At 64.3% G+C, this 26337-nt stretch overlaps 1 protein-coding gene across 1 annotated transcript in view; it reads left to right on the forward strand.

Moving 5' to 3' along the window:
• Window positions 1–338: 338 nt before the first annotated feature.
• Window positions 339–26337, forward strand: part of LOC119099815 (dual specificity protein kinase CLK2) — a gene marked incomplete in the record, with an annotated part of 105043 nt that continues 79044 nt past the window's right edge. The window contains 3 exon segments of the mRNA XM_037222895.1: window positions 339–799; window positions 14751–14901; window positions 24232–24310. Coding sequence (XP_037078790.1) covers window positions 339–799; window positions 14751–14901; window positions 24232–24310 — 691 coding nt within the window.

Consider the following 26337-nt stretch of genomic DNA (forward strand, 5'->3'; position numbering starts at 1 on the left):
CCGCGCGCCCGGCGCAGCTGGACGGCCACCTCAGGCTCACCGGCAGTGGCAAGCCGCCCAGCTGCGCGGTCGTCTTCAAGACGACGGCGCCGCCGGAAGCCGACGCCGCGCGCGCCGCTCAACCTGAACGTGCTGTCGCGCGCCGAGCCGGACGCCAAGCTGCTGCACCCGAGCCGCCACTCGCCGCTGCAGAAGACCAGCCTCGAGCTGGCCAACTGTCGGCTCTCTAAGAAGGGCCTGTGCGGGCTCGAGTCGTGCTTCTGCCAGCGCTCTCTGCGCGACAACAAACAACATCAAGCCGTCCTGGAGCTCGTCGGGCGGCAGTGCCGGCCTCTCTAATGCCAAGAGCAGCAGCTTCTCCCGCACCAGCGCCGGCTACGGCCTCTCTCCGCTCGCGCAGCGACGCCGACTGCGGCCTGCGCATCCTCGGCGTCAAGTCAGAGTATGGCATACGCGACCCGGCCAGCAAGTCCACGGCCTCGTCCAAGTCTAAGGACTCTTGGGGCTCCGACGTCTCGCTGGGTTCCGTCGACTCGCTGAAGTCGCCGCGCGACCTGGACTGGACCGACAGCAAGATCTGGAAGGACACCGCCTGGGATATCAGCCCCGTCAAGGATGACCACTGGAAGGACTCCATCACGTCCTGGCGCAACAGCGCTCTCTACTCGTGGCGCAAGGAGTCGGACGCCGCCGACGAGCTCTGGAAGAAGCCCAAGGCGACGCCGAAGCCGAGCGCCTCGAACGGCGCGCCCAAGTCCTTCACCGTCACAGCCCGCACCTTGCAAACCTCCTTCGATCGGTGAGTACCGCAGACCCAGCGGACCGTGTGCCGCCCACTCTTGTGCTCCGTAAACCGACTAGTGTTCCGTCGGCCAATCGGTGTTCTGTCAGCCGACTGGTGTTCCGTCGACCGACTGGTGTTCCGTCGACCAACTGGTATTCCATCAGCCGACCGGTGTTCCCTCGGCCAACTAGTGTTCCGTCAGCCGGCTGGTGTTCCACCAGCCGACTGGTGTTCCATCAGCCGACTGGTGTTCTGTCAGCCCATTGGTGTCCCGTCGGCGACTGGGGTTCCGTCAGCAGACCGGTGTTCCATCAGACAACTATGGTCACCAGTGTTCTATTCGACTAGTGTTCAGCCGACTGTTGTCATCTCCACGTGCTGGTCGTCAGCCCTTAGCTTTCCTCGCGTATTCGATGTCTTGTCCGTGGTCACGCTAGTCGTCTTGCCGTATGCACGTGCTCCACCACACCTCAGGAGGAATTAGACATCACGCCCACGTGGCGTTACAAGAAAAGGAACGCCGCTCAGAAAGTTCAATGCCTCAACGACTTTTGAAGAACGAAAGTTTTCGTAGTCCGATGTCCTCCGAGTTTTTCGGTCGGCAGCGGCGCCCCCACTAGAATGGCGAGTCGGCCGCTGGAGCAGTCCGAGTCGGTACATCGTGGGGAGATCTCGACAAAGATTGCGAGAAGAAACGTGGGCTCACGCCGATGTTAGGCGCTGTGCCCCATCTCCTGGCGCCGCGCCCGCCACTCCGAGGCCCTGAGACTGGTCTGGTGCCGTCTCCACTACGCCGGGCCCCGAGACCGATCTCCCGGCCCCGTTTCCGCCCCGATGAGACAGCTGTGGTGCCGCCTCCGGGTCAGCTCTGCAGCCAAGTTGGCCGGGAGCCGTGAAACTGGAGCTGCCGCCGGCGGTCTTTTCGCTGTGGCGCCTCTCGCTCGGTGCTCGGTCCAGTAGGCAAAGTGACGCCTCCCAGGCCAAACACCGCAACCCATCTGTGGCGCTTCTGCCTGATGGCTTGGAACGGTTGGGCTGGTTGGAATATGGCTGACCGACCAGTTATACGGCAAGACATATATTGGAGATTTGCCTATGAGACCTGGTCTCAGATTTGCTGGGGGAGTGAAAGCTGGAAGAAAGTATTTCCATAATAATTGTTTATTCGATTTTGTACTACGACACGTGCTGTGGAGCGTGTGCCGCAGCACGGTGACGAATCGCTGAGGAGCGGGGTCACTGAGGCTCTCGGACGTGTGCCAGTCACGTCTTGCCGGTCACGGCCCTGGCCGCCGGCGCTTGACCCTGCTGACCTCGCCGCATTCGGATGCGTGGCTGGGCCCGTCGCGGCGTTTTGGGCCGCCGCCGCGCTTTCGCGAAGGCCACCCGGAAGCCGGTGCCTGACTGGCCACGTCTCGAGGCTGGCCAGGCTCGGCTCTGGCCTCCGCGGCCACCGCCGGCCGCGACGGCGCCGGCTGCGGCTCGGCGCCGTCCGAGGGCGGGCGCGGATCGTGCCGAGGCGCCCCGCGCTCCCTTCCGATGCGACGGCGACCGGTGTGCGCGCGCGTGACCGGCGACCGCGATGGCTCCGTCGTGTGTGAGTGCTGCGGTCGCGTCGAGGTGCAGCGCCCAGCCAACGGCTGGGGGTTGGGCACCACTCTGTTCCAGTCGTGTGGGAAAGCACACATCGCAGCGCGGCGGCGGCGGCGCGGTCGGACGTGGGCTCGGCGATCAGGTCGGACGTGGGCCAGACGATCAAGTCGGACGTGTACTCGACGATCAGGTCAGGTCGGACGTGGGCTCGACGATCAAGTCGGACGTGGGATCAACGACCAGGTCGGACGTGCGCTCGATGATCAGGTTGGACGTGGGCTCGATGATCAGGTCGGACGTGGGCTCGACGATCAAGTCGGACGTGGGCTCGACGATCAGATCGAACGTAGGCTCACCGTCGTGCTGGGCGCCATAGGAGTCGGGCAGCCTGCGCGCCCTAGAGGCCAAATCCCCACCATCCTTGGCCGGGTCGGACGCGTGCTCCTGCCGGGTCGGACGTGGCCTCCACGCAGCTCGCCGCTGGCCTCCGTGTGGGTCAGATCGAGCGTTCTGTGTTTGTCGACGCCGTGCCCCTCAAAGGGCACGCGGTTCGCCGCGCCCGCAACCACCGAAAAGAGGGCGTCGCGGCGATGGCAATGATGCGACGCTGGCCCGATGGTGTGGCATGACTGCAGGCTTGGGATCTCCTCGCATGTGGGGCCATGCCATTATTATTCATGGTCCCGTGCCACACATTCGCGCCTTGCATGGGATTAGAGCTTCCTTTGATCCCCGACAGTTTGCGCACGTTTCCCTTTTGCTGGCTCTATAGGCACGAAAGCCGCGGTTTTCTTGGGCAAGATATATCATGATAACATCGAGCAGAGCATTAATCGTGAAGGTACACATTGTGATTAATTGGGGACCAAGAAGCATCGTTTCTACCACGCCATTGATCTCAGATCGGTACGGCCCCGTACTTACCACGTCATTCATGGATGAAAACGCCGACCATTGCCATCTACCGGGGAATGAATAGGTCTGATAACATAGCCCGTTACCCTGCGCCTTAATGGTCCATAAAAGCACGCCCCGTTTAAAGCGTGTACCGTTCCAGTTCAGTGTACAAACCTATCTTGAGGTGATGTAGTGAACGGGCTTCTTTGGCGTGCGCTCAAGGTAACTGACTTCTGCCCGGTGCCCACTGCCTGGCCATGCAGCGTGAGTGCTTTTCGGCGGGCATTGCTGACGCCCGTCGTGACTGTGAACTGCCAGGAAAGGCCGTCCATTACAAACGGTCCCGCAAGCGATGCCAGCTTTCGTTTTTGCTGGTCCGTAAGCAGCTGGCCATTCAGGGACCACTCGTCATCTGGCCATCTAATGAACCAATCTGTCATCCCTGGAAAAAACTGACGGGGCGCTTCCCATGATGGAGAGACAAAGTTTTCTGGTTGGAAACGGGTCTCTCTTCAGACAGCTCGGCCTATGTCTGTGGTTTCGGTCTGCCTGTCCGAGGGAAGCAGCCGGCGCGACTCGGCGGTGGACAGCGCGGAGCGCAGACAGGTCTCTGTCCGAGGAAGCCCCGGGGCGCCGTCGGGCCCAGCGCGACTCGCGGTGGACAGTGCGGAGCGCAGACAGCGGTGGACAGCGCGGAGCGCAGACAGGTCTCTGTCCGGGAAGGCCCCGGGGCGCGGTCGGCAGCAGCGGTGGACCGTGCGGAGCGCAGACAGGTCTCTGTCCGAGGAGGCCCCGGGGCGCGGTCGGCAGCAGCGGCAGACGGCGGCGCGTCTGCATGTCTGTCTGCTCGGGCGCACGGCAGCCGGTCGATCCGTTGCAGCTCAATGACCTGGCGCTGAGTGCACGGCTAATGGCCGGGCTATTACATGACAGGCCACTCTCGCCGGCTCACAGACGCAGCCAAGTGGCGGCAGCCATGAAAAACGGCCAGCCGACGGACATGATTATATATGCATACATGCATATATGTATATGTATATGTACATATTTATTTATAACCCATTTACAACAACAAACCTATTTGTTGCAAGTGACTAATGCTAACGCCATAAAAATAGCTTCCGCAAGAAATGTCTATATGAGGTCAGGCCGTGGTGGCAGGAAGCAATGTGATAAATATTTGCTATTTACAGCTTTTTATCGACGTTAAGCTACGCAAAACATATACTATTGTGCGCCGACACATGCTGAATGCATATCAAGCTTCTTTGATTCGCATAAGTGTTGTAGGTGTGCTTCATACATGATTAATGATAAGTTTACGTGCCAAACATTTGGAGCCAAATTAATTATTCAAATCGGACTGTTGATCGGAAACTTCACCCTGGAGAAAAACCAGTTTCGGATGGTTGTGGGCTAGTTGTGCCTCATGATGCTCAAGCCAGAAGGCCCAACAGCCTGGACAACGTTGCAAGGCGCACAGACTACTTCTCTGATTATATTTTGGGTCAGTTTGCTGGGCGCGCGCGGCGTTCGGTACGTCACCCGTCTTACTGACCTCAATATGGAAAACACAATTAGCATGTTCCTCTGTTTAGTCAGTCTGCGGGGCGTTGCTTTGACTGAACAGCGTCACATCTTCACGTAATTTGTTCATCAGGCATTCATTTCCATACAGCCTTCATTACTCAGTGTCGCAACGCGCGCGGCGCGTGCGCGTACCGCTGTGCAGCACCTCTCACGCCACACTGCGCGTTCCACCCCACACGTGGCGTCTAACGCTCCGCGTCTGGCTGCTGGGGGGGGGGGGGGGGGGGGGGGGGGGGCTGGCGCGTGGCTCTGTCTGGCGGCGCGTGCGTCCCGGCGCGCGCCGCCGCCGCCGTCGGCAGCGCTGAAGGCCGCGGTCGCACGCCGGCGGGGCTGATCGCTGTGTTTGTGGGACCGACTGCCGGGTCTGTCGATGTATTTACCGGACGGTCTGGCGCCGGTCTGGTCTGGGCGGCGGGGAGGGGACCGGCTGGTCGTGTCCGGACATCCTCCAGATTGTGTCGGACTGTGACCCGACGACGCACGTGAGCGGCGCGGCCCCTCCTCCCCCCCCCATTCCCGAGAAAGCACAACAGGAGAGGGTGGGGGGGGGGGGGGGGGGGGGGGGGCGCAGGCGACCATGTGGGGCGAGGGCTAGCGGTGTGAGCGCATGTCACTCAAGTCCGGCGCTGACTCAGGCCGGCGCACCGGGACTACCTATGATTCGCACACGCCCACGGACTGCATGATAGCGCAAGTCCGCGCGTCACAGCTACCTTTGTTACGACACGGGCAGTCTTTCAACAGGCTCCGGGTTTGCCCAAGGTAAACAAGATCATTCGCCACTGCTTTAAGGTAGTCCATCTTTTATTGAATCACGTCCGCTATCGGATGGCTCAGCCGTGTGTTTTCCGAAATGATCGGGCATGCCCTGAAGGTGTCTTGAAAAACCGGGCACGGCGGTCATTGGCAAAAAGGGACTGTTGATCCTGGAGTTCCGATAGTTGGCATTTTGCGTGTCACACACTGATACCATGCAAATAATTCCCATACGTGAAATTTAACACCTGAATTACATGAGTCTAACGATTCACTTTTGTCCAATGAACACACAACGGTTCAGGTGCCTAACGAGCGTTTCGGTCACTCCGACTAGACGCGTTCTTTCCGAAATACATCTGCGCGGCGTGTCGTTAAGGCGAAATTACCACGGTCAGTGGTCTTGTTAATGCAACGTTTGTTTGACAAACACAAGCATATAGCACAAGGTGCCGCCCAAATATCACCATAAGTTGGCCTGTCAACAAAATATCCGAATTACCAGTGGTGTTATTGAGTGGTATTTGATTTCGTTTTTTTTGTATTGTTTGGTGAGAGGACATTTAAAGCCCGCAGCGTCCTCCAGGATTGATGCAACTCCATTTGTTTCACACGGTTTTTGCGCTGATCGCTTCGATAACTGCAGGTATGTTTCTAATTCCGGTGGATAATTCGTCGGATCAAATTCAGCCAGATCTCTACCATAACATGAACTATCCATGAGGTGTCCAAGGTTCCTCGCAGACATCGTCACGCGCTGTTAGATCCCCGGAGAGCCGGCGATTGTCAAGCGTAATCTAATGCTCGGCCTGAGCGCCGCCCTGAACCGCTGGCGTTCCTGTCCAGCCCCTCCCGAGCGCTCCGCATTCGTCAACGCCACCGAGCGTGAAGTCGTTTACCACCAGACCTTCGTGGGAGCTGGAGCGGACGTAACGACGCGACCCAGCTTCTGACTCGGCCAGGTCCCCGCGTCCTTCGTGACCGGCTTCGCGGGCGGAGCCACGGTTTCTCAAGACGCTGGCTTAGTCTGCGTGGCGTTTGGCAGGTGCAGTGAGCCGTTTGGTGGAGGCGGGAGCGGCGGCTGGCTGGGGCCGTCCTGTGACGCCGCTGGCCGGTCCCTCTCTCCTGGCTCAGGGTCGGCGGAGCGCGCGTGTCCTTGCGCGGCTGGTGGAGCCGGGCGGTGGCTGCTCTCGGCCGCTCCTCTTCCCGTCGGCTGCTGCTCTTGGGTGCCCCTCTTCCCGTCGGCGGCTGCTGCTCTCGGGCGCCCCTCTTCCCGTCGGCAGCTGCTCTCGGGCGCCCCTCTTCCCGTCGGCAGCTGCTCTCGGGCGCCCCTCTTCCCGTCGGCAGCTGCTCTCGGGCGCCCCTCTTCCCGTCGGCAGCTGCTCTCGGGCGCCACTCTTCCCGTCGGCTGCGGCCGCTGCTGCTGTTGTTGCGACGGTCGACGCTCCCGTTGCCGGCCCTGTCCTCCTCTCCCCTTCTCCGTCTGTCAGCCGCCGCTCTGGCTCTGTCGTTGGAGCACGGGAGCAACGCCCTGGTCACCGCGACGCTGAAGCCTTTCTTGTCTCCGGGATTTTTACTGAGTCCACGCCGTAAACGACGGCCCGTCCGGGACGGGCGGCCGTCCCGCTGTGCCAAGCCCCTGCCGAGAAGGGCCCGAGCGGCGGCTCAGCGTGCCCCAATCGGCCATCGGCGCTCGCGCCCGCCCGCCCGCTCGCCCCATTACCGATTCAAGGCTGTCATCGGTCTGTCACTGCCGGCGTCCGAATTTAACAGCCGAAATCACTTCCTGCTGCCCCTTCCGTGCCGGGCCGGCCGACGCGCCGACCGACCGGCGGTCAAGGCCGCCTGCCGGGAGCCGGTAGCGCCTTACCAGCGCCCACAGTCGCTCGTAGCGCAGACAGCTCGATTCTATGGTGCGCCTGGAAAATGGCCATAGAACCTATACAACGCAAATGTCGTCCGCCGTGAGAAAGCACGGTCCGCGTCCCGGCTCGAGGCGTCTCCTCCTCACCCGCAGCGGCGCCAGTGAGCCGCCAGTTGGACGGCGCCCCCACCGCGTGTGGCGGGTTTGGGGGCAGGCGGGGGCATCGGCCGTGCCACCGCAGCGCAAACGTGCATCGGCCGAGCGCAGCGCGGCGCGGACCTTGAACCCTGTGTCGGGGCGGCGGAGGGGAGGGGAGGTGGGAGGGCCGGGGGCGGCCGCCGCGCCCGCCGGCCGCCGCCACCGTGTCGCGGACTTCCGGGCCTGGCTGGAGCCGGCCGCGGCCGGAGTCGCGGGACCGCTCTGCCGGTTGAGCAGTGTCGCACTTGTCAGCAGAGTAGTCGTCCTTCCCCACAAAATTGCATCATCCATGAGCGAGAAGGATAGAGGCTGTCTCGCAGCGGCGCCTGTCGTTGACAGGCGTCGGGTGTGACTTCCGAGCTAAATCCGTCCGGCCTGCCAGATCCGGCCTGATCTCCCGCTGCTGCCCCGTCTTCCTATCCAGGGGCATGTCAGTCGCCCTCGTCGTCGACGCGTGCTCCGTGACATGTTCGTCGTGACACGTTCGCTAGGCTAGTCCATTTCGAGCCATCGAGGCACTCTAGAAGGACGGCTGACCACTACGCGACGGAAGCGGGAGTGTCGGACCGACCAGCGGCAGCTCGTCCCGCGAGCGCGCCTGATACGGGAGCGGGAGCGTCGGACCGCCCAGCGGCAGCTCGTCCCGCGAGCGCGCCTGATAAGCTCGCATTCCTGGGAGCGTCAGTTATCTGAAGAAGGCTGGCTGCCAAGCCAATTGAGCGGACGTCCAATTTCCTCCTCCCGTCTTTTGTCTGAGGCGAGTCTTACACACGGGCTCCCGGTGAGCCAGGCTGATGACCTCCTCGACGGACCTTCTCCCAGCGGCGCGCCACCGATCTGGGCCCCGGCGAGGTGCTGTCGTCACAGCGCGGCGCCCGGCTGGCCGGAAGCCCGCCTGAGCCCTCTGGCATCAACGGCCTTGATCAGACCGAATCAGGTCCTGTTGCCGAAGCGTAGCGCTGGTCTGAAAAGTCCTGCTATTTGGAGGCCTTACTCGATATGGAACCAAGGTGGAGTTGCTGAATGACGTTCGGTGCGCGTGCAATGTGGCGGGGTATGATTAGTGCGAGCAGTGGACCACAGTGATAACTTCACCTGTCATGCATCTACGCTGCAGCATGTCACATTGTTTGCGATGTTAGCCATACGGTTACCTTCATAGCGTTACAAAGGTTCTTCCTCTGCGTCGACGTTGTAAACAAAAAATGCTAAGGAGCAGTTCATGGCGGCCGGTCCGACCTTGGCGGCGAGCGCTTGCGAACCCAATATGACTGGCTCGCTCAATCGATCACCTGACTGCTCATCCGTCATGTTTTCACTCTCGCTCGTTCCTGATTGGATTACATGACCGCAGATGTCACGCAGCGCCTCTGGGCGCACGGAGCCGCGCTCGAGTCAGTTCCGCGCTTCCTGAAACCCGCGGCGTCGGGCACGAGATCACCCGGGCAGTTACCGGGACCGAAGTCTGAGATACCATCCAACCCTTTCGATCACGTGTCAGCAGCGATGTTTTTCTGGAGAATGGTTACAATGGGTCGGCTCGTCGATGGACGCACGCGTCGGGACATGGCGACAGTGGCAAATGGCCCGACCTGCCGTAGACAGCGGGCGTCATCAGCGGGCGACATCAGCTCACGTCACACACGCGCAGCCGCCGGTGTCGGTGGGTGCTGAGTGACGTCACCACCGGCTGCTGCGCGCAGCGCGCCAGCTGTGGCCGCCACCACCGCCGCTCCAGATCCTGCAGGGCTTCCATGAAATCAGGATCAGATCAAGTGCAAACGCCGTGAGGGGCGGCTTCCTCAGGGGTGGCCGTTGGCGAAGGAAAGACATGCATGAAGACACATCGTCGGCCTCATGACGACAGCCGGCGTCGCAGAGGCGGCCGGCCTGTGACGTCAGCACGACAGGGATTTCATTTTTTTTTCGGCTGGCGACAGTCGTTTTCCCTGTCATTTTTAATCTGCGTCCGGTGATGTCACTCCCGAGGCCGGACCAGCCTAGCGCCAGACATCACCAGCGAGGCGAGCCGGCGGTCGCCGGGCCGCCGGGTCTGTCCGTTCCCGTTCCACGACGGCACGCCACTGCGGGCCTGTCTCTCTCCCACGCCGCCGGACGGTCGGACTCCCTGGCAACAGGAGCGCAGGCCGGCGCCCGAGGCGGACCCACGCAGGCCACTCCTTATACGAAGACAAGGAGCAGCCGAGCGGGCGCGGGTGTCAGGGCGAGACGGGCGGTGTCCGAGCCCGCTCCACTGGACCGCTGACCCAGAGCTGGAGAACAGAGCGCAGCTGCGTCGCCCCCCGCGGTATGCGACCCGGCGCGGAGTCGCTCCGAATGACGCGCCGAGATGAAATCTATAATACATGCGTATTTGGGATCAAAGGCGGCTTGGCTTTGGAGATGCGATCGAAGTCAGGTCCGGCCTTCGGGCGAACGACTTTGTGTACCTCAAAGCGCGCAACCGAAGACAGTCAAGTACATCAACACGATTCTTAAGCTGACCCCGAACAAAAGACATTCCTGAGGATTGTTTTAATTATGAGGCTGCAAATAAATTCCTGTCTCGAAAGTCTGCATAAAAAGTACAGCCCACCAGGGTCTCGTTCCGACATTCCTGACTCGCTGGACGATGAGAGGGCAATGCAGAGAAGCGGCAGTTTGGCGGTTGCCGATGGGGCAATGAGCCAGTGCCGCCGCTGGCCTTCCTTCAGCAGCAACAGGTGGTCACATACGCCCAGCCCCCTGCCCGACAGCCCGGCCCGCACCCGGACCGGAAGACGATCGGACGCAGTCTCGGAGTTTCAAGGGCTTCATCCCCGGCCGCGGGCGTCCTCAGAGGCGAGGCCTTTCGGCACCCAGGGAAGGGCTCTTGGCACCCCTCAGGAGTGTGGGGTGGCGCGGCCGGGCGACCATCGGTATGATGAACCCTGCAGGATTACAGCAGCCCAAGAGTGGAGCCCGGTCGGCCCTCGGTCTGACAAACCCTACAGGATTGCAGCAGCCCAAGAGTGGAGCCAGGTCGGCCCTCGGTCTGACAAACCCTGCAGGATTATGGCTGCCCTAGAGTGGAGCACATGGCGCCACGTTGCCGGCTTTGTGGCTTTGTTTGCTGCAGACCCATGTGGTGGAGTTATTGCAGGGACTGACTGGCGGCCAACCGGGCCGGTTGGGGGAGCGGGGTGGGGATGAGGAGCAGGGGAGGGGGAGTGGGCAGGGACCGGTCCGGCGGCCTTGACTGCAGCGCCGACCGCGTCAGGCACCGTTCGGGCTCCAGCCGGCGGGGCAGGCCGCCACTGAACCCCGGCACGTCTGCCCCGACTCCTCCCGGCCGGCCGGACCCTGTGAGGTCGGCCGGCCGGACCCTTTGAGGTCGGTCGGCCTGCGTCCGTCAGAGCCCAAGTCCCGTGAATCCCCCCTCCCCGAGATACCGATGAGAACCGGCGCTGACGACGCGCGCCCTGATACAAACACGGGTCACGAGCATGGCAGCCGCACAGCGCTAACGCGTGCGCCGTCGCAACGCCTGCAGGACGCTGTGAATCACCGCCGCTGCGCCGTCAAGGACGGCATCGAAGCTAGCGTGCCGCCGAGCCGGCCGCCATTTAAAGCGGCACCGTTAGCGTCGCGAGCTGTATCGCGGCGGTCAACTTTTCGGCTAGACCCCAGTATGGAACTCAAGCCGTGATCTGATACGAGGTGAATAGGGAACTTAATGTCCCGTGAACTGATCGTCCTTTGGGCGGAGAAAAAATCGCCGGCACTTTATTGGCTCGGCTTACACGGCCCCTGCGATCGACTGCAAGACTTTTCACTGGATAGCGGTTCGGTGGCAGCTCATCGAGGCGATCGCGCCCGGGTCTGCAAGCCCTCCCCACCTTTGTGCTGCTTCGCATCTTTATGTTCCTGGTAGCGCCAACTCAGGGAAAATATGCCGGACATTAACGGGGGCTTAGTGCCTGGCTCAGCCCTGAGTCACGACATATGCTGCATCTGTACGTTCCTGGAAAATCCGGTGCCAGGAGAGAGCCATGCTCAGTTTCGCCCATCTCCCTTCCCACACCTGTGTCCGTGGCTGGTCTCGTCGCGTGGTCCTCAGCCTACTTCGGCGGACACAGGTCTGTCCAATGCGTGTGAGCGGTTACGCATGGTCGCCGCGTTCGGGCCGAGGCCTCACGTCGCGCCGTTCCCGCGCCGGCGCGCTGGCAAGACTACGTAGGCCGGGCTCCGAGAAGGGGGCGTGTGCGGACTGTCCCCACAGCCCGCACACCACGGCTGAGTCCGGAAGCAGGCGCCTCAGCTGCGATAGACGCTGCTGCTGCTCGTCAGGCGGCCTATGGCCGGATGCGTGTGTCTGCCGTCCGGTCGAGCAGTCGCGGCGCGGCGCGCCCGCAACATGGTGATGGTGCTGTGCTGTGTGCGGCTAGGGCGCTTCTCGCCCATTCTGCTGGGCTACACTGCTGGTGCGGAGCGCGTCGGGCCACACTGGGACAGTCCAGAGGGCGTCAGGTGAGACTAGAGAAGTCTGGAGGGCGTCAGGTGAGACTGGAACAGTCCAGAGGGCGTCAGGTGAGACTGGAACAGTCCAGAGGGCGACAGATGAGAATGGGACAGTCCAGAGGGCATCAGGTGAGGCTGGAACAGTCCAGAGGGCCTCAGGTGAGACTGGAACAGTCCAAGGGCGTCAGGTGAGACTGGGACAGTTCAGAGGGCGTCAGGTGAGACTGGAACAGTCCAGAGGGCGTCAGGTGAGACTGGAACAGCCCAGAGGGCGACAGGTGAGACTGGAACAGTCCAGAGGGCGTCAGGTGAGACTGTGACAGTCCAGAGGGCGTCAGGTGAGACTGGAACAGTCCAGAGGGCGTCAGGTGAGACTGTGACAGTCCAGAGGGCGTCAGGTGAGACTGGACACAGCCCAGAGGGGGACAGTGAGACTGGACAGTCCAGAGGGCGTCAGGTGAGACTGTGACAGTCCAGAGCGCGTCAGGTGAGACTGTGACAGTCCAGAGGGCGTCAGGTGAGACTGGAACAGTCCAGAGGGCGTCAGGTGAGACTGGAACAGTCCAGAGGGCGTCACATCAAACTGGTGCAGTCCACAGCGCCTCTTATGAAACCGCCAGTGACCCCAGTCGTGCATGGAGAAGGGGAGGGGGTGCCAGCGCGCTCGCGCTTGACAGCCTTGATCCAGTGGGGCCCGCTTGGAGGTGGGGCATTGCTCAACAGCTGGCAAAGCTGCGCCGTTAGCCACCACCAGCCCGATGGACACGAGTGCCCTGTGCTGCGGCGACTGACTGGTGACTGTGGCAGGGGGGGGGGGGGGGCGCCGGTCGGACTGGCGGCACGTGACGAGCTGACAGCAGTCGCTCTCCGCGGCTGGCGTGGCCGGCGCCGGCATGCGGGGACCCAGCGGATGTTTTGGCACATTGGACAGTCTCCGGGGCATCGGAGCCTTTAGATCAGGTCTTTGTTCATGGCAGCTCCAGGCCGGAGATTGACTCATTGCTCTGTAATGGTATGAACGGAAAGTCCTAAACAACATGATGTCATCGTCTTTCCAGTTATTTCCGTGAATTCGGCGGGCAGGGTGTCCTTAATGTGTAGCTTGTTCGACAATATGTTTGCCACTCGTGCACTGAGGTGCACGACTCGTGCACTGAGGTCGGGTCGCCGGAGATTGCTCATGCTTGGATCACGTGGGCTTGCTGACCCCAATGACGTCGATGACTTCTGGGTATCGTTCGGTGACGCTTACGCAGGCTTACCAACTCACGTTACCTTACCGGTTCGGTTTTACGAGGTAGAGAAATGCGGTGGATTTGCTTGACCAGACGAATTGAATATTCATCACATTGTTAACTGGGTTTTAAGGTGCATGGCTCGCTGAAACCTCTTCATTGCTCATGGGAGCACATTCATGACTCAACGAAGCCTTTCATCTTTGGCCGTCATCCCCGGATTCCTGCAACTTTCGTTGCTGTTATCGCGCTTCCAGAGAGCTCCATTTCTGCAGCAGACCATGTGAAGGCCCGGAAGTCGGACTGCATCACCTCTGTTAGGCCCGGCGCCATCATCTGTGTCAAAGTCAAGGCGGGTCCGGCCATGCCATGGGCCCATCGGCGCAGCGCCGTACCTGTCCCGATAAGGATTGCAAACAATGGCGATCGGTGTCAAGGTCCGCCGACCGGCCGCGCCTGGTTTCGGTGGCGCCTGGCTAGCTGAGAGACGACGGTATCAGGCTCGGGCTGGGGCGTTCTGTACAGACTGGGCGTAGGCTGCCGACGGGAGGCGCACGGCGCTGGCTCGCTCTGATCTCGCGCTCCCTGGCTCAGCGCGCCTCGCACGCGGCGCCCTGCACGAGGTGGCACCTGCCGTATTCGGCCGGCGGGACCTCGGAGCCGAACGGCGATGTCACGCTCACATCGTCTCGCTGGGCGATTCGATGCGGCACGAGGAGGCGGCGCGTCGCGCGGTGGTGGCGGCGCCCGACCTCCGAGCCGCCGTCCGGCGATGGGGCGCGAAATCGAAGGTCGACCCGCAGGAGGAGGCCGACCCGTTGGCCGCCGTCCGGCAGCATCTGCGCCGTCCATCCGCCGACTCACGCCGCCGGCTCGCTGCTCGCTGCGAGTCACCGCCGCCGGCTCGCTGTTCGCTGCGAGTCACCGCCGCCGGCTCGCTGCTCGCTGCTAGCTACCACCAGGCAGCCGGACCAAGCGCAGCTGCCATTGTCGTCACGTACCGTGCCAATGACTTTCAGAGCACCTTCGGGCGCGCGGAGTGATGGTAACGAGGTGTACGACCTACTAGTTAGGCATAATGACGCCACATGTGCCGGGCGACGTCTGTGTGGCGGCCACTGCCGCTCACGCGAGCGGCCCGGTCACCGGCGGCGGCACTGATCGGCCACTTGTCCGAGCATGTGCGACGGCCGGCCGCGGTCCGGACCAGCCGGGCTCGACCGGCCACCGCTCAGCTATGTGCACATGTGTCGTCGCGGCGACCGCCGGCGGCCATGCTGGTGTTGTTGTGCCTGCGCCGGCTGCGCCTGACCGCGCCGTCGCCGGCCCCCAGCTCGGAGCGGTACGCGCGCCCCGGCGGCGTCGAGCGGCGCCAGCAGCTGCGCTCCGGCCGCCGGCGGCACTCCTCCAGCCCGTCGGCCACCACGCGCCGCCACCGGCCCAAGCTCAACCGACGCGTCAAGGGCGACAGCTGCGACGGCCAGGTGAGTGTGCGCCGGCGCGGACGCGGCTGGAGCCGGCGCTGAGTCAGCGGCGGCCGCGGTCGCCCGGCCGGCCGCGCGGCTGACCTCCGCCGGCACGCGGCTGATGAACCCGCTCTGGGGGCTCTGGCGGCGCCGGCCGGCTGACGACCCCCCCCCCCTCCCCCTACACCCGGGCCGTCTGAGTGTCATCGCCCCTTCGCCCCCGGCGAGCGAGCTTGTCAGTCTCTTCTCAGAGCATGCAGTTTCTTGTCTGTCTGCAGACATGTGGGCGCGTCACCAGAACGGTCGCTTCTCTGAGTGGTTTGGATGTTTGTTTATCGACAAAGATACCGTACTGTTTGCGTGCATGCGTGGATGTAGTAAGCTAATTGCATGCTGCTGTGTTTGTGTAGATGTGTTTGCATGCCTGAGATGAATGCCCGAATGTGTTGATTTAAAAAGAAAAACAGTACATGGCTATCAGCTTATATCTCTAAAGATGACATGATGGTAAGCCGTAAGCTTACTTTGTCCGCGTGGTACGGCGATACACAAGGCATGCGGCGCTACCTGGCCGTGCTGAAGCGGTCCACAATGATAGCTTCCTCTTGCGGCGACGGACTGGCCCACTTCGGTGACGCACCAGACGCACCCGGTGGGGTACAGCACCACTCTCGCTGACTCACGCAGAGGACTGGCGTGAGTCACGCGACGCCGGGACTCCTCCAGTGTGGTCTGGGCCCGATCAGTATCACCGGCGGGTGCGGGGAGCGGCGGTCACCCTGCACGCTGCGCGCATTAGCATGGAGGGCCACGCAGCCGGCGCGGCCGCGACAGCGGGCCAGTCTCGGCGCCACCGTCGCCCAATTGTTTGGCTCGTCGTCATGGCGATCACGTTCGGCTCCGAGCGGCAGCGACGCGCCGCACACGGCCACATCTCGACGCTCAAGGATGGCGGCACGCCGAGGGCGGCGGTCTGCCGTCGAACGTTGCAGCGTCCAGGGGGCGCTGGTGGGGCCGTCGGTTCCGGCCCGGCGGCGGGACGGGCGCGGCGCGCTCGCTTCTGTCTCCCGTCCGCGCCTTATTTGGCGCGCCCAGCCGTTGGGGTTGGGAGTGAGGTCAGGTATGCGCGTCTGGGCGGTGGCTGCGTATCTTTCAACGGCCGACTAGAGCGGCCGTTTAAATGGGCGTCCTCGGCCGGCCGCGGCGCCCCAGCGGTGCACGCCACAGTGGCGGCAGTCGTGACGCACCTGGGCGCGCACGGTCAGGCCACAACCGGTACGGCCGATGCTCACCCGGGTGAAACGGACGACGACTGGCTGCGGACGGGTTTTTCGGCGCTGGCTGTCGGCTCGCCGGCCGCCGCCGCAGGCGTCAGACGACCGAGGGCGGAGAGGCGCGAGGTCTCTGACCGCTGCCTCGCCCCGCGTCGCCGCCGACGCTCTGTCGGCGGCGACGCGGGGCTGCAGCTGCGCGTCGTCGCCGCTGGATGGCGCTAGCGTCGCGTCGGCTCCGGCGCGGAGTCGGCGTCCGTCTCTTCTGGCACCGGTCGGCGCCGCTCTAATAATACTGTTTCTCCGTTGTGACGGACTGTTGGTGGATGCCGCGGGCGTCGTGACCCGACTCGACGAGGCGCGCCATAAGCTCGGAACCGGTCGGGCGCTGGGGGAGGGGGGGGGGGGGGCTCGTGTTAGTGATCCGTCCGCGGCGGACATAATTCCCCTGCTGACGCACGGCAACCAGGAAAGCCGGCTGGAGTCACGCGCCCGCCCGAAAAGTACTTCAGATTCAGGGATTCAACGTATCGTTAATACCCATGTTGGCTCACGTGCTTCGAAGCCGGAGCAGACGCGAGCGACAGGAACAACGGGACCGGGCAACGATCTGTCACCCACACGCAACCTTCAGAATGAAGCGTCGCGAGCCTCCGGCTACTGAAAGCCTGCTCGGCGATTAGTCTGCAGGTGGTCCTTCGCTCCACTGCAGGATTAGAGACGGCGGAGGAGAACAAAGGCAGGCCGGTTCCCATCACAGCTAATAGAGGAGCAGTGAACCCCGGACTTCAGTCGTCCGTTGACTGACGATCGTCTCCGGTCAGCTGAACCTGAGACCGCTGGAGGATCCGGCCAGGGCTCCCGGGCCGCGTGACACGGCTGCCGCTGCTCAAGGCCCGTCGCCTTAAAAGGCTCCGGCACGCTGCAAACTAGGTGTGGCGGCCCGAAAGAAATGCTGCAAACCGTCACGATTCGGGCCGAAAGGCACGGCAGCAGCCGGATTTGGCGGCCACCGGCGGCCACCCCGACGATGAGCGCGGTCTGAGGAGTCCCGAGGAGGACAGCAGTGCTGCCGCCGGCGGCCAGCCGAGGTGTCCTCTCGCCACGTGCCGGCTGGTGCGTCGCTGGTGCGCTCTGCCGCGACTGCCTCCGAGCCAGTGTCCCCTGTGTACGGGGCGCCGAGCCGGCGCCGGCGGTGCACGGGCCGGCACCGATGCACCCGGTTAACCTTGGGTTTTTCTGAGCAAGCCGGCTTTGCTGTGTATCTGATGCCGGCATCCAAACAGGGCCGGTCACTCTCAGGCAGCGGCGCCGGGCGACGGACGGCTTCCGTATTAGCCGCCGTTATCGGGCTGTTGCCGACAGTGCAGCCGGCGGCCGGCGCCACAGCTGATGAGCGCCGCTCCAGCGGCCGGGCGTACCTGCCGAGCGGCCCCAGCGGCCGACAAAGGGCTGTGGCCGCCGTCTTCCCCGAAGTCAGGCCTCTCGGGGTCCGGACGCACCACCTGCGCGGCGCACCGGGGCTTCGGGAGGAGGGTGCGGGCTGGCCAGGTGTGACGGCCGCTGGCGACGGGCCGGGCGGGCCGGGGTTCAGGATGAGGGTGCGGGCTGACCAGGTGTGACGGCCGCTGGAGACGGCCCGGGCGGGCCGGGGTTCGGGAGGAGGGTGCGGGCTGACCAGGTGTGACGGCCGCTGGCGACGGGCCGGGCGGGCCGGGGTTCAGGAGGAGGGTGCGGGCTGACCAGGTGTGACGGCCGCTGGAGACGGCCCGGGCGGGCCGGGGTTCGGGAGGAGGGTGCGGGCTGACCAGGTGTGACGGCCGCTGGCGACGGGCCGGGCGGGCCGGGGTTCAGGAGGAGGGTGCGGGCTGACCAGGTGTGACGGCCGCTGGAGACGGCCCGGGCGGGCTGGGGTTCAGGAGGAGGGTGCGGGCTGGCCAGGTGTGACGGCTGCCCGGCCAGGAGCCGCCGCTCGGCGGCGAGCCGGCTCCTGCGGCACAAGCGGTCGAACAATTCCGAGAGTCCGTCCCGCCGCACCGCGCCGAGGCCACAAAACCGCACGGGCGTCCCAGCCCGTCCCTCTTATCGCTGCCGGTGGGACTGAGCTCCAGCCATCGGCTCCCACGGCTGAGGCCCGGAACATGCGGCCACTGCCGACGGACGCGGGAGCATACGCCAGACGCACTGTCAGGCAGACGCTCCGGTACACCCCAGACGCGCACCGGCCCGCTTCACACCGTGTACAATCCGCGTGCGTGCGATGAAAGCTTACGGTGACCTCTTTTTGTCAGGTCCGTTGCATCACGCGCACGTTTTGGACTTAGCATTACATGAGCAACACGCACCAGACCTGTCGTGCGTCGGGACTTTCTAGAAAACGAGCGCTGCAAACCGCCCCTGCGTTGTACGTTTGCGGCACTAAATGTTACACTCTAGCTCTAGTGCGCTTGCGGACACGCACCGCTACTCTAGCCATCGCACCGTCACGTGCTCCTGCATGCGCAATGAGCTCTGTCCCACTTCGCCTGAGGCGAGCGCTGCCGCGCGGACGCGGGTGGGCTCTGACCGAGCTCTCAGGCGTCCGTGACGCCTGCTGACAGGCGGTGGCCGCTCCCACCTCGTCAGAGCAGCCTTCTTCCGGCCGGCGGGGCGGGGCGGGGCCGGGCGGCGCCTGCCCCGGCTGAGGGCCCCGCCCGCCCGCCGGACGCTGGGCAATCGCGGACGCGCCGCTAATCGGCCGTAATCGGTCGTAACGACGGCCGTAACGACGGCGCGCGGAGTGCGTGCGACGTCCGGCCAACTCCGAACAAGGCGGCGGCGGCCCGGGCCGCGGGCCAGGACGATTTGCCTGCCTTATTGAGAGGCTCGCGTTAGGGCGGCGCCCGAGCAGCTCTGATTCATCGCTTGGGCAAGCCTGGGGAGCCGACGGACGCTGGTCCGGGCCAGCTGGTCTGGTCCAGCATTGTGGTGCTGGTCCGGCCGGACGTCGACCGCGAACTCACCGTGGCTGCGTCTCTGATGATAACACCCTCGGGACATGTTGCCGGCCGGGTTTCGAGCGCTCTTCATCCTGCCCTCATATCCACTTCACGGCAGTTGACAATGATTCATCGTCCGCTCGACGACCCGACCAACGCTCCCGCGGACGGGCTCTGTATGCCCTTCCAGGGGAGCCCGGTCACTTCGACCCCTGGAGCGGCGCTCGAGCGACCCTGGTGGCCTACTTGGCCCGCGGGGGGGGGGGATCTCACCAGACCTACCCCCTCCTCGCGCGTCAGTCGTCGCGCCGCTGACTCATCCCCCGGCGCCGGCGCGGCGGAGGGCGACACGTGCCCGTGGTCCTGCGTCACGACTCGCCTCGGACCGCACCGGCTCTGGTGGGGCCGGGCCGGACCCGCCGCACGCACGTGCGTGGGGCGGGGTCACTGACCGCGGCGACCCTGCCGCGCGGCGCGCTGCGTGCCTGCACGGCAGGCACCGCTGCGCCTCCGCGTCGCCACGCGCCGCAAACAAGGTGAAGGCAGCCGAGACTACCACACGTTCCCAGCGAGCAGATGTGCTGCCGTGTGGTGAGGCTGGTGCCTGCCCGAGTGCTGCGGTGATAGTCGTTTCGTTTACGGCCTCGGCTTCAAAAAGAGCAAACTAATCGTGCTCGTGGGCGAGAGGCGCCAAAACCGCGAGAGCCGTAATATCGGCTCGTTAAGAAGCACCAGAAGGCAAACACGTCTCACTGTTAGAAAACCTGCGGAGGCGTGACCACTAATTGAACAACACCCACCTGTAGTGTACAACTTCTGCGTAAAAACCACGAAGGCTACCTCTGACCCAGTTTCCTGATATTGACAAACCTTGAGGCGGCCAAGGTCGCTGATAATCGCACTTCCCGACTGGTCGTCAGCCGAGCGTGCCCAACTGCGAGCAGACCGTGGGGTGCCGCTCGCCTTATATGGTCTCCCACCCGAACGCATCTGCAGCCGCGTCCGAAACGACACCTCCTGTACACTGTGGAGCGAGACGAGCGAGTGGGGAAGACGGCGAATAGGCGGCCCTGGTGTCCCACAATGTCGCGCTTGCTGCAGTCGCAGTTGCGCCCGCTGGCTAAAGCCGCCCGCTGCGGTGTCGGACACGGAGACTCCCGGCTGACTCGGCGCCTCGCCTCCCGCGCCGGCGCCAGACCCCTGCCGCGAGGTGTCGTCACGTGGGGCGGGCGGCACCGGCGGACAGTCCTCACCACCTCGGTGGGCTCGCTGGCCGAGTGGTTACCGTTGACGCGGGCGTGATGAGCTCAGCTGGTGCAGGATGTCCCTCCCCTCCTCCACACGCAGCGTGGGTCCCACCGCCGCGGAGTCGGCGTATTTTTAGCCTGGCGGGCCGGCCAGCGGCCGGCGGCCGGGGCGGGCTCCTCGCGGGCCGGCGCGGGCCGCATCAGCTGACGCTGGGTCAGCGGCGGAGGTCGTCCGCCGCGCCGCTGGTCCGCCGACGCTCGCCAACTCGCCGGTGTATTTGGAGTGTCGGTGATTCAGCTCGGTGCGTCGGCGGCGGCACTTCGCCGCCGCCGGGCCCGCCGCGCGAGCTTCCAACCAGGCCACCGTCGTTGGCACCGCCGGGAGTGGGCCAAGAGCGCTGCCGCCAGTACCTCGTCGACGCCGACGGCCGGCCGTGGCCTGGGCGGCCTGCGCGCGGCGGTGCCGGCAGGCGTTTGTCGCGCCGGCGGGCCTCTCTGGCGCCGCCGAGCGCGCCGGCCTCCGCCGCTGACCGGCGCTATTTCGATCGCGGTGGTTGTGCCAGCGACGGACGGCGCCGGTCGCATTGTTCCCCGTGCGTCCCGTGTTGATCTTGGTGGAAGCGGCGCGCGCCGGCCGCCGCCGCCAGCATGTCGAGCCGCTCCAGACGTGTCTACGGGCGCTCACGCACCACGGCTCTGGGCGGTGCGATGGAGGCGAGCGAGGCGCGGCGCGGCGCCGACCGGCCGGACGCCGGCGACTCCGGCTCGGGCGGCGTGCTCAAGAGCGGGCTGAACCTGCTACACCAGCTGACGTCGCGAGTAAAGGCCATCTCGACGGCCGACGGTGACGACAAGCCGCAGCCGCCGGCGCTGCCGCCGTCGGCGGCCGAGCGGCGGCCCGACTTCCGCTCGGATGTCGCCTACCATCCGCTGGTGTACAAATACGCCAAGCTGGACCGGCTGGGCCTGGAGGCCACCGGCAGCAAGCTGGCGCACTGGGAGGAGAAGTATAAGCGTCGGCCGCCGGAGGAGCGGCACCGCGAGGAGGAGGGACGCGCCAGCCGGCAGCAGCCGCGACGTAACAGCGACAGGTACGGCTCGCCGAGCGGCGCCCCCAGAACCACGCAGGACGGACCGCGACCCGAGCGCTCCTCTCACGCCCTCGCCCTCCACTACGAGCCGTATGACCCGCACGAGCGCCCCGGCTCGCGACAGGCACACCGTGAAGACGGCCGCCCGTCGTCGCGACTGGCACATCACACCGAAGAGCGGCCGTCCTCGCGCCAGACCAACCACTGTGATAGGCCGGCCAGGGACAGTGGTCACACTGGCCGCTGGTACGAACATGCTGTGCTGGAGCCTCCCCATCCGGGCCACCTGAACGCCTACTCCGACGCGCACACCAACTACGAGGGCCGGCACGCCGTGGCCGGCAGCGGTGCTCTGGGCGCCGCAGACCTGCGGGCTTCGTACCGGCACCGGGATGAAGAGCCGGCGGCCGGCTCCTCGGGCCAGGCAGGCCGCGACCGGCCTCCCGCCGACCTTTTCTTTCGGCTCGGCCACGGCGCCGGCGACCACCGCGGCTCGGACACCAGCCTGGGCTTCGCGACGGCGCCTGAAGGCAAGCCGCCGCATCAGCCCAGGAGCGCGCTGACCCGCTCGGCCAGCTGGAAGGTGAGCGCCAGAGAGGCAGAGAAGGAGCCGCCGCGGCGCTTCCGCAGCCGCTTCCTGACGCAGACGGTGCCGGAGGGCCTGGGTGGTCGGCTGTCGGTGACGGACGAGCGGCCGAGCCCGACGCCGCCCAGTCCGCGACTGCGGCGGCGGCTGGTCGCCCTCAGCCCCAGCCTAAGCCGTCCAGCCGAGACGCCAGCCGCGCGGAAGACGCCCAGCTTCTTCGGCAGGAGCTCGAAGACATCCGGCGCAGGAGAGAAAATGACGCTCAAGGATCGTCTGTTCAGCCCCTTCTCGTCGAAGAAGAAGCTAGACGAAGAAGAGGTGGAGAAAAAGGCGGAGGAGTTGAAGAGGGTGGGAGAAATTGTTGAAGGCAAAGATGTGAAGATGGCTGATGAGGCGGAGGTGATCGAAAGAGGCGAAAAGGCGGAGGTGATCGCTGAACCAGCTGTGATCGAAAAGGGCGACGTGGAAACGCCCGAGATGAAAGAAAACATCCCGCCGGAAGATGATGACGAAGAAATTCCACTCCTCATTCCCGGTGACGAGAAGATCGAAACAATCTGCGATGATAAGATAAAAAAGCTCAAACACCTGGAAACCGAAGAGACAGCGGCAGACAAGGTGCTTAACCAACTAAAAATAGAGGAAGAAGTAGATCTGAAAACGCTTCAAGAAGAACTCGACAAGGAAGAAGCGCAAAAGACGGCCGACGAGGACAAAACGAAATCAGCGGAAGAGAAACGGTTGCTGGAGAAAGAGGAACGGAAGCGGCGAATATTCGGCGCCCGGAATCGTCTGCTGGGCACCGTGACTGATGACGTGGTCGGGTCAACAGCGGCGGATGGCACGGCTGTCCGCAGCTACCTGGACCTGCCCGTGCCGTCCGACGGCGCTAGCTCGCTCGACCTCAAGACCGCCGCCTTGGAGACGAACAACAACGAGTTTGGCACGCGACGCGCGGAATTCAACACGCGTCACCCACTGCTGGCGCTGCAGAAATCGGCGTCAGCTATCATCAGGCCGGCGGCGGTGCCGGCGCCGGCGGACGGCGTCGCGGCCCGCCTGCGGCTCAACGACTACGAGCCGACGTTCGGCGTGTACTCGCGGCTGGATGGCGCGCGCGGTGGTCGCTACTCGGGCGCCTCCTCCAGCCGTGGCGAAGTTAGCGTCGGAGCTTCCAGCTCCAAACTGGACGACATCTACTTCGGCTCAGCTTCGGCGCGCCGCTACAAGCGGATCCGTGAGGAGGCCAAGCGCTCGGCGAACCCCAATCGCAAGGGCGAGGCGCGGCCCGACACGAAGGTAGACGCCGTGCCGCCCGTCTGTTGTGCTCCCGTCCTCAGTGGTCGTAGAGCCCGCATGCTCAGAGATAACAGCCCGTTCGGTCACGTGAGTAGTCTCCGAGACGTGCTGCGGAGGCACCGGTCTCGCGGCCCGTGTTTTTTGTGACTGGAGCCGCGCGCGACAGCCGAGTATGAGACACTAACCGATCTCCGGCGCGGCCGCGTCCGCGCGCCATCCACGCGACGAACCGCGCTGCGCGCCCGGCACGTGGCACGCGGCGCGCGGCCCGCGGTCCGCGGCACGCGGAAGGCGGATGGCGGCGCGCTGGCCGCGCGCCGGCGGCCATGTGTTGGTCACTGACACCTGCTGGCGGGGCGGGGCCGGAGCGGCCACCAGCGCCGACGGTGCGCCCTGGCCCGGACCTCTGCCGTGGCAGGCTCGAGCCTGCGGCACCGCCGCACCGTACGCTGTCGGCCCCTCTCCGGCTGAATTAACCGAGAGCCTGGGCCGTTGCCTTGCACTGGTTTGCAGGCGCGCACTGACCTACAAACCGACGAATTTAATGCGTGCATGAATTAAACGCGTGCCTGCGTAGGTTTGCATGTGCGTGCGTGCGTTGCATGCGATCGCGCTTACCAAGCATGTTTCACAGGGGCGTCGTTTACGCTCACCGTTTTGTGCTACGTTGTGTTTACACTGGTGGGATACTGAGAGTGTGCGCGTGTTCTTTGTCTGTCCCCGCGCCAAGAAGGCACGATGTGCGTTGCCTGAACTATTGTCACTGGCCAATCGCAGCTGCTGCGCTGCACTCACGGTCCGTGTCACGTTATACCTGGCGCCGCACACGCACTCGTCCTGCGCGCTGGCTCATCGCCAAATGTGTGTGTTCGGCAGAACTCGCACGAGCCGTCGGTGGCGGATGACGAGGACGGTCACCTGATCTACCGGAACGGCGACGTGCTGCAGAACAGATGTGAGTACCGCCGTCCCGCGACGCACGACACATCCGGAACCAAACGGTCTCGGCACGGGCCTGCTGATCCAGCTAGTCGCGTCCCCGAGTACATGGCATCGAACGCCGTGGCCCGGCCGGCGCGTCGGCGTGTTGGACGACGGATTCGCCTCGTCTCGGCGTGTGCGGGGTGGTCGCCTCGCCCGTGGGTCCGGGAAACGTATTCTATCGGCGCTGTCGTCCGCCTACAGCCGGCAGCGGTGGCCGTCCCTGCACGCGCCGCCGGTCCCAGTCCTCTCCTCGCCGCTCATGAATACACGCGCACGCCATGTGTAGCGTCCGGTAACGGTCAGCTCGCTGCACCGCGCCGGTGCGGACTCATCATGCAGATGAGGCTGGCGGCCGGTGCGTATAGGTCGGCCGCGCCGGCGCCCATCTCACCGGCCGGCCCCGGCGCCGGCACTCTCCCGGCACCTCGGCCGCGCTCCGTGCGCCGCCGCCGAGTGACCGGTCCGACTGCGCCGCCACGCGTGCGGCGGCGGCTGGGCGGTCGGACCGGCTGCCATGGCCAGTCGCCCATGATCTGATGGCGTCTGATGTCGGCTGTCGCAGCAGCTCGTTCCGATGAAGCCGTCTCCCGCGCCCACGCGGCGTCCGCTCGTGGCGGCCCGTGTCTAGTGTCGCGGCCAGATATGCAGATGGCGGCGCCGGTGCACGCGCAGCCGCACCGACGCCGCCACGACGGGCACGACACGGCGGCGCTGACGGCGGCCTATGGCGTGCTCGGGCGCCGGCGCGAGTGAAGTCAGCCGGCCGGCGCGTGACCTGTGATCGGGATCGCCGGTTGTATTGCCTTCGGACACCGGCGCGGGTGAAGACCAGCCGGCCGGCCAGCGCGTGACCGCTGATCGCGATCGCTGGCTGTATTGGCCTCGGACATCGGCGCGGGTGAAGACCAGCCGGCCGGCCGGTCAGCGCGTGACCGCTGATCGCGATCGCCGGCTGTATTGGCCTCGGCGAACTGGCACCGCCGGCTCCGAGCCGAGTTAGCCGGACGGAGCGACCGCGGAATGTTCCGCCTCACTCACGAGCGGCTCACGAGTGACGCGGCGCCCGGCGAGTAATGCTCGCCTCATGCCACATCTCTGTGCTGAGGTCATCCAATGTCGAACGCCCGCGCCGGCGCGGGCGGACACGCGCGCGATCAGACCAGTTTGGTGACCAGGAAGTCCACGCGGCCATCGCGCTGACTGTAGTCCAGTGGCGGGTCTGGATACTCTCAGCGCCGCTTCCGCTGTCCATCAAGTGCGATAGTGAGCGATGACTCACAGCAGTAGTCTGGCCATTTGTTTATGCTACACGTCCTCAGTAGCTACCCCTCCCTCCCCGGAGAGGAGTCATGCGGTCGATCCGTGTTACTCCCGGCGTGAGACGGGGTCTGACCGCGCCGCTGGTTCCGGCGGACCGCGGTCCCTGCTGAGGACCTGAAAGGCACCCCGGGGTTAGCTGAACCCGGTCACTTTGCCATCTCTCTCTCTCTCTCTCTCTTCTCTCTCTCTCTCTCTCTCTCCTCTTCTCTCTCTCTCTCCTCTCTCTCTCTCTCTCTCTCTCTTCGCGCTCTTATCTCTCTCTTCTCTCTCTCTCTCTCTCTCATTCTCTCTTTCTTTTCTCCCCTCTCTCTCTTTCTTCTTCTTTTTTTCTCTCCCTCCCTCCCCCTCCCCTCCCTCCCTTCCTCACCTCCCTCCACTCGATCCTCCCTCTTTTCTCCCCCTCTTCTCTCTCTCTCTCTCTCTCTTTTCTCTCTCTCTCTTTCTCTCTCCTCTTTCTCTTTCTTTTTTTCTCTTCTCTCTTTCTCTTCGTTCCTCTCTCTCCTCACTCCCCCCTCCCATCGATCCCTCCCTCTTTCTCCCCCTTTCTCTTCTCTCTCTCCTCTCTCTCTCTCTTCTCTCTCTCTCTCTCTCTCTCTCTCTCTCTCTCTCTCTCTCTCTCTCTCTCTCTCTCTCTCTTCTCTCTCTCTCTCTCTCTCTTCTCTCTCTCTCTCTCTCTCT

The sequence above is a fragment of the Pollicipes pollicipes genome, unplaced genomic scaffold, assembly GCF_011947565.3.
Source record: "Pollicipes pollicipes isolate AB1234 unplaced genomic scaffold, Ppol_2.1 Scaffold_4881;HRSCAF=5763_pilon_pilon_pilon, whole genome shotgun sequence".
NCBI classification, from domain to species: Eukaryota; Metazoa; Arthropoda; class Thecostraca; order Pollicipedomorpha; family Pollicipedidae; genus Pollicipes; species Pollicipes pollicipes.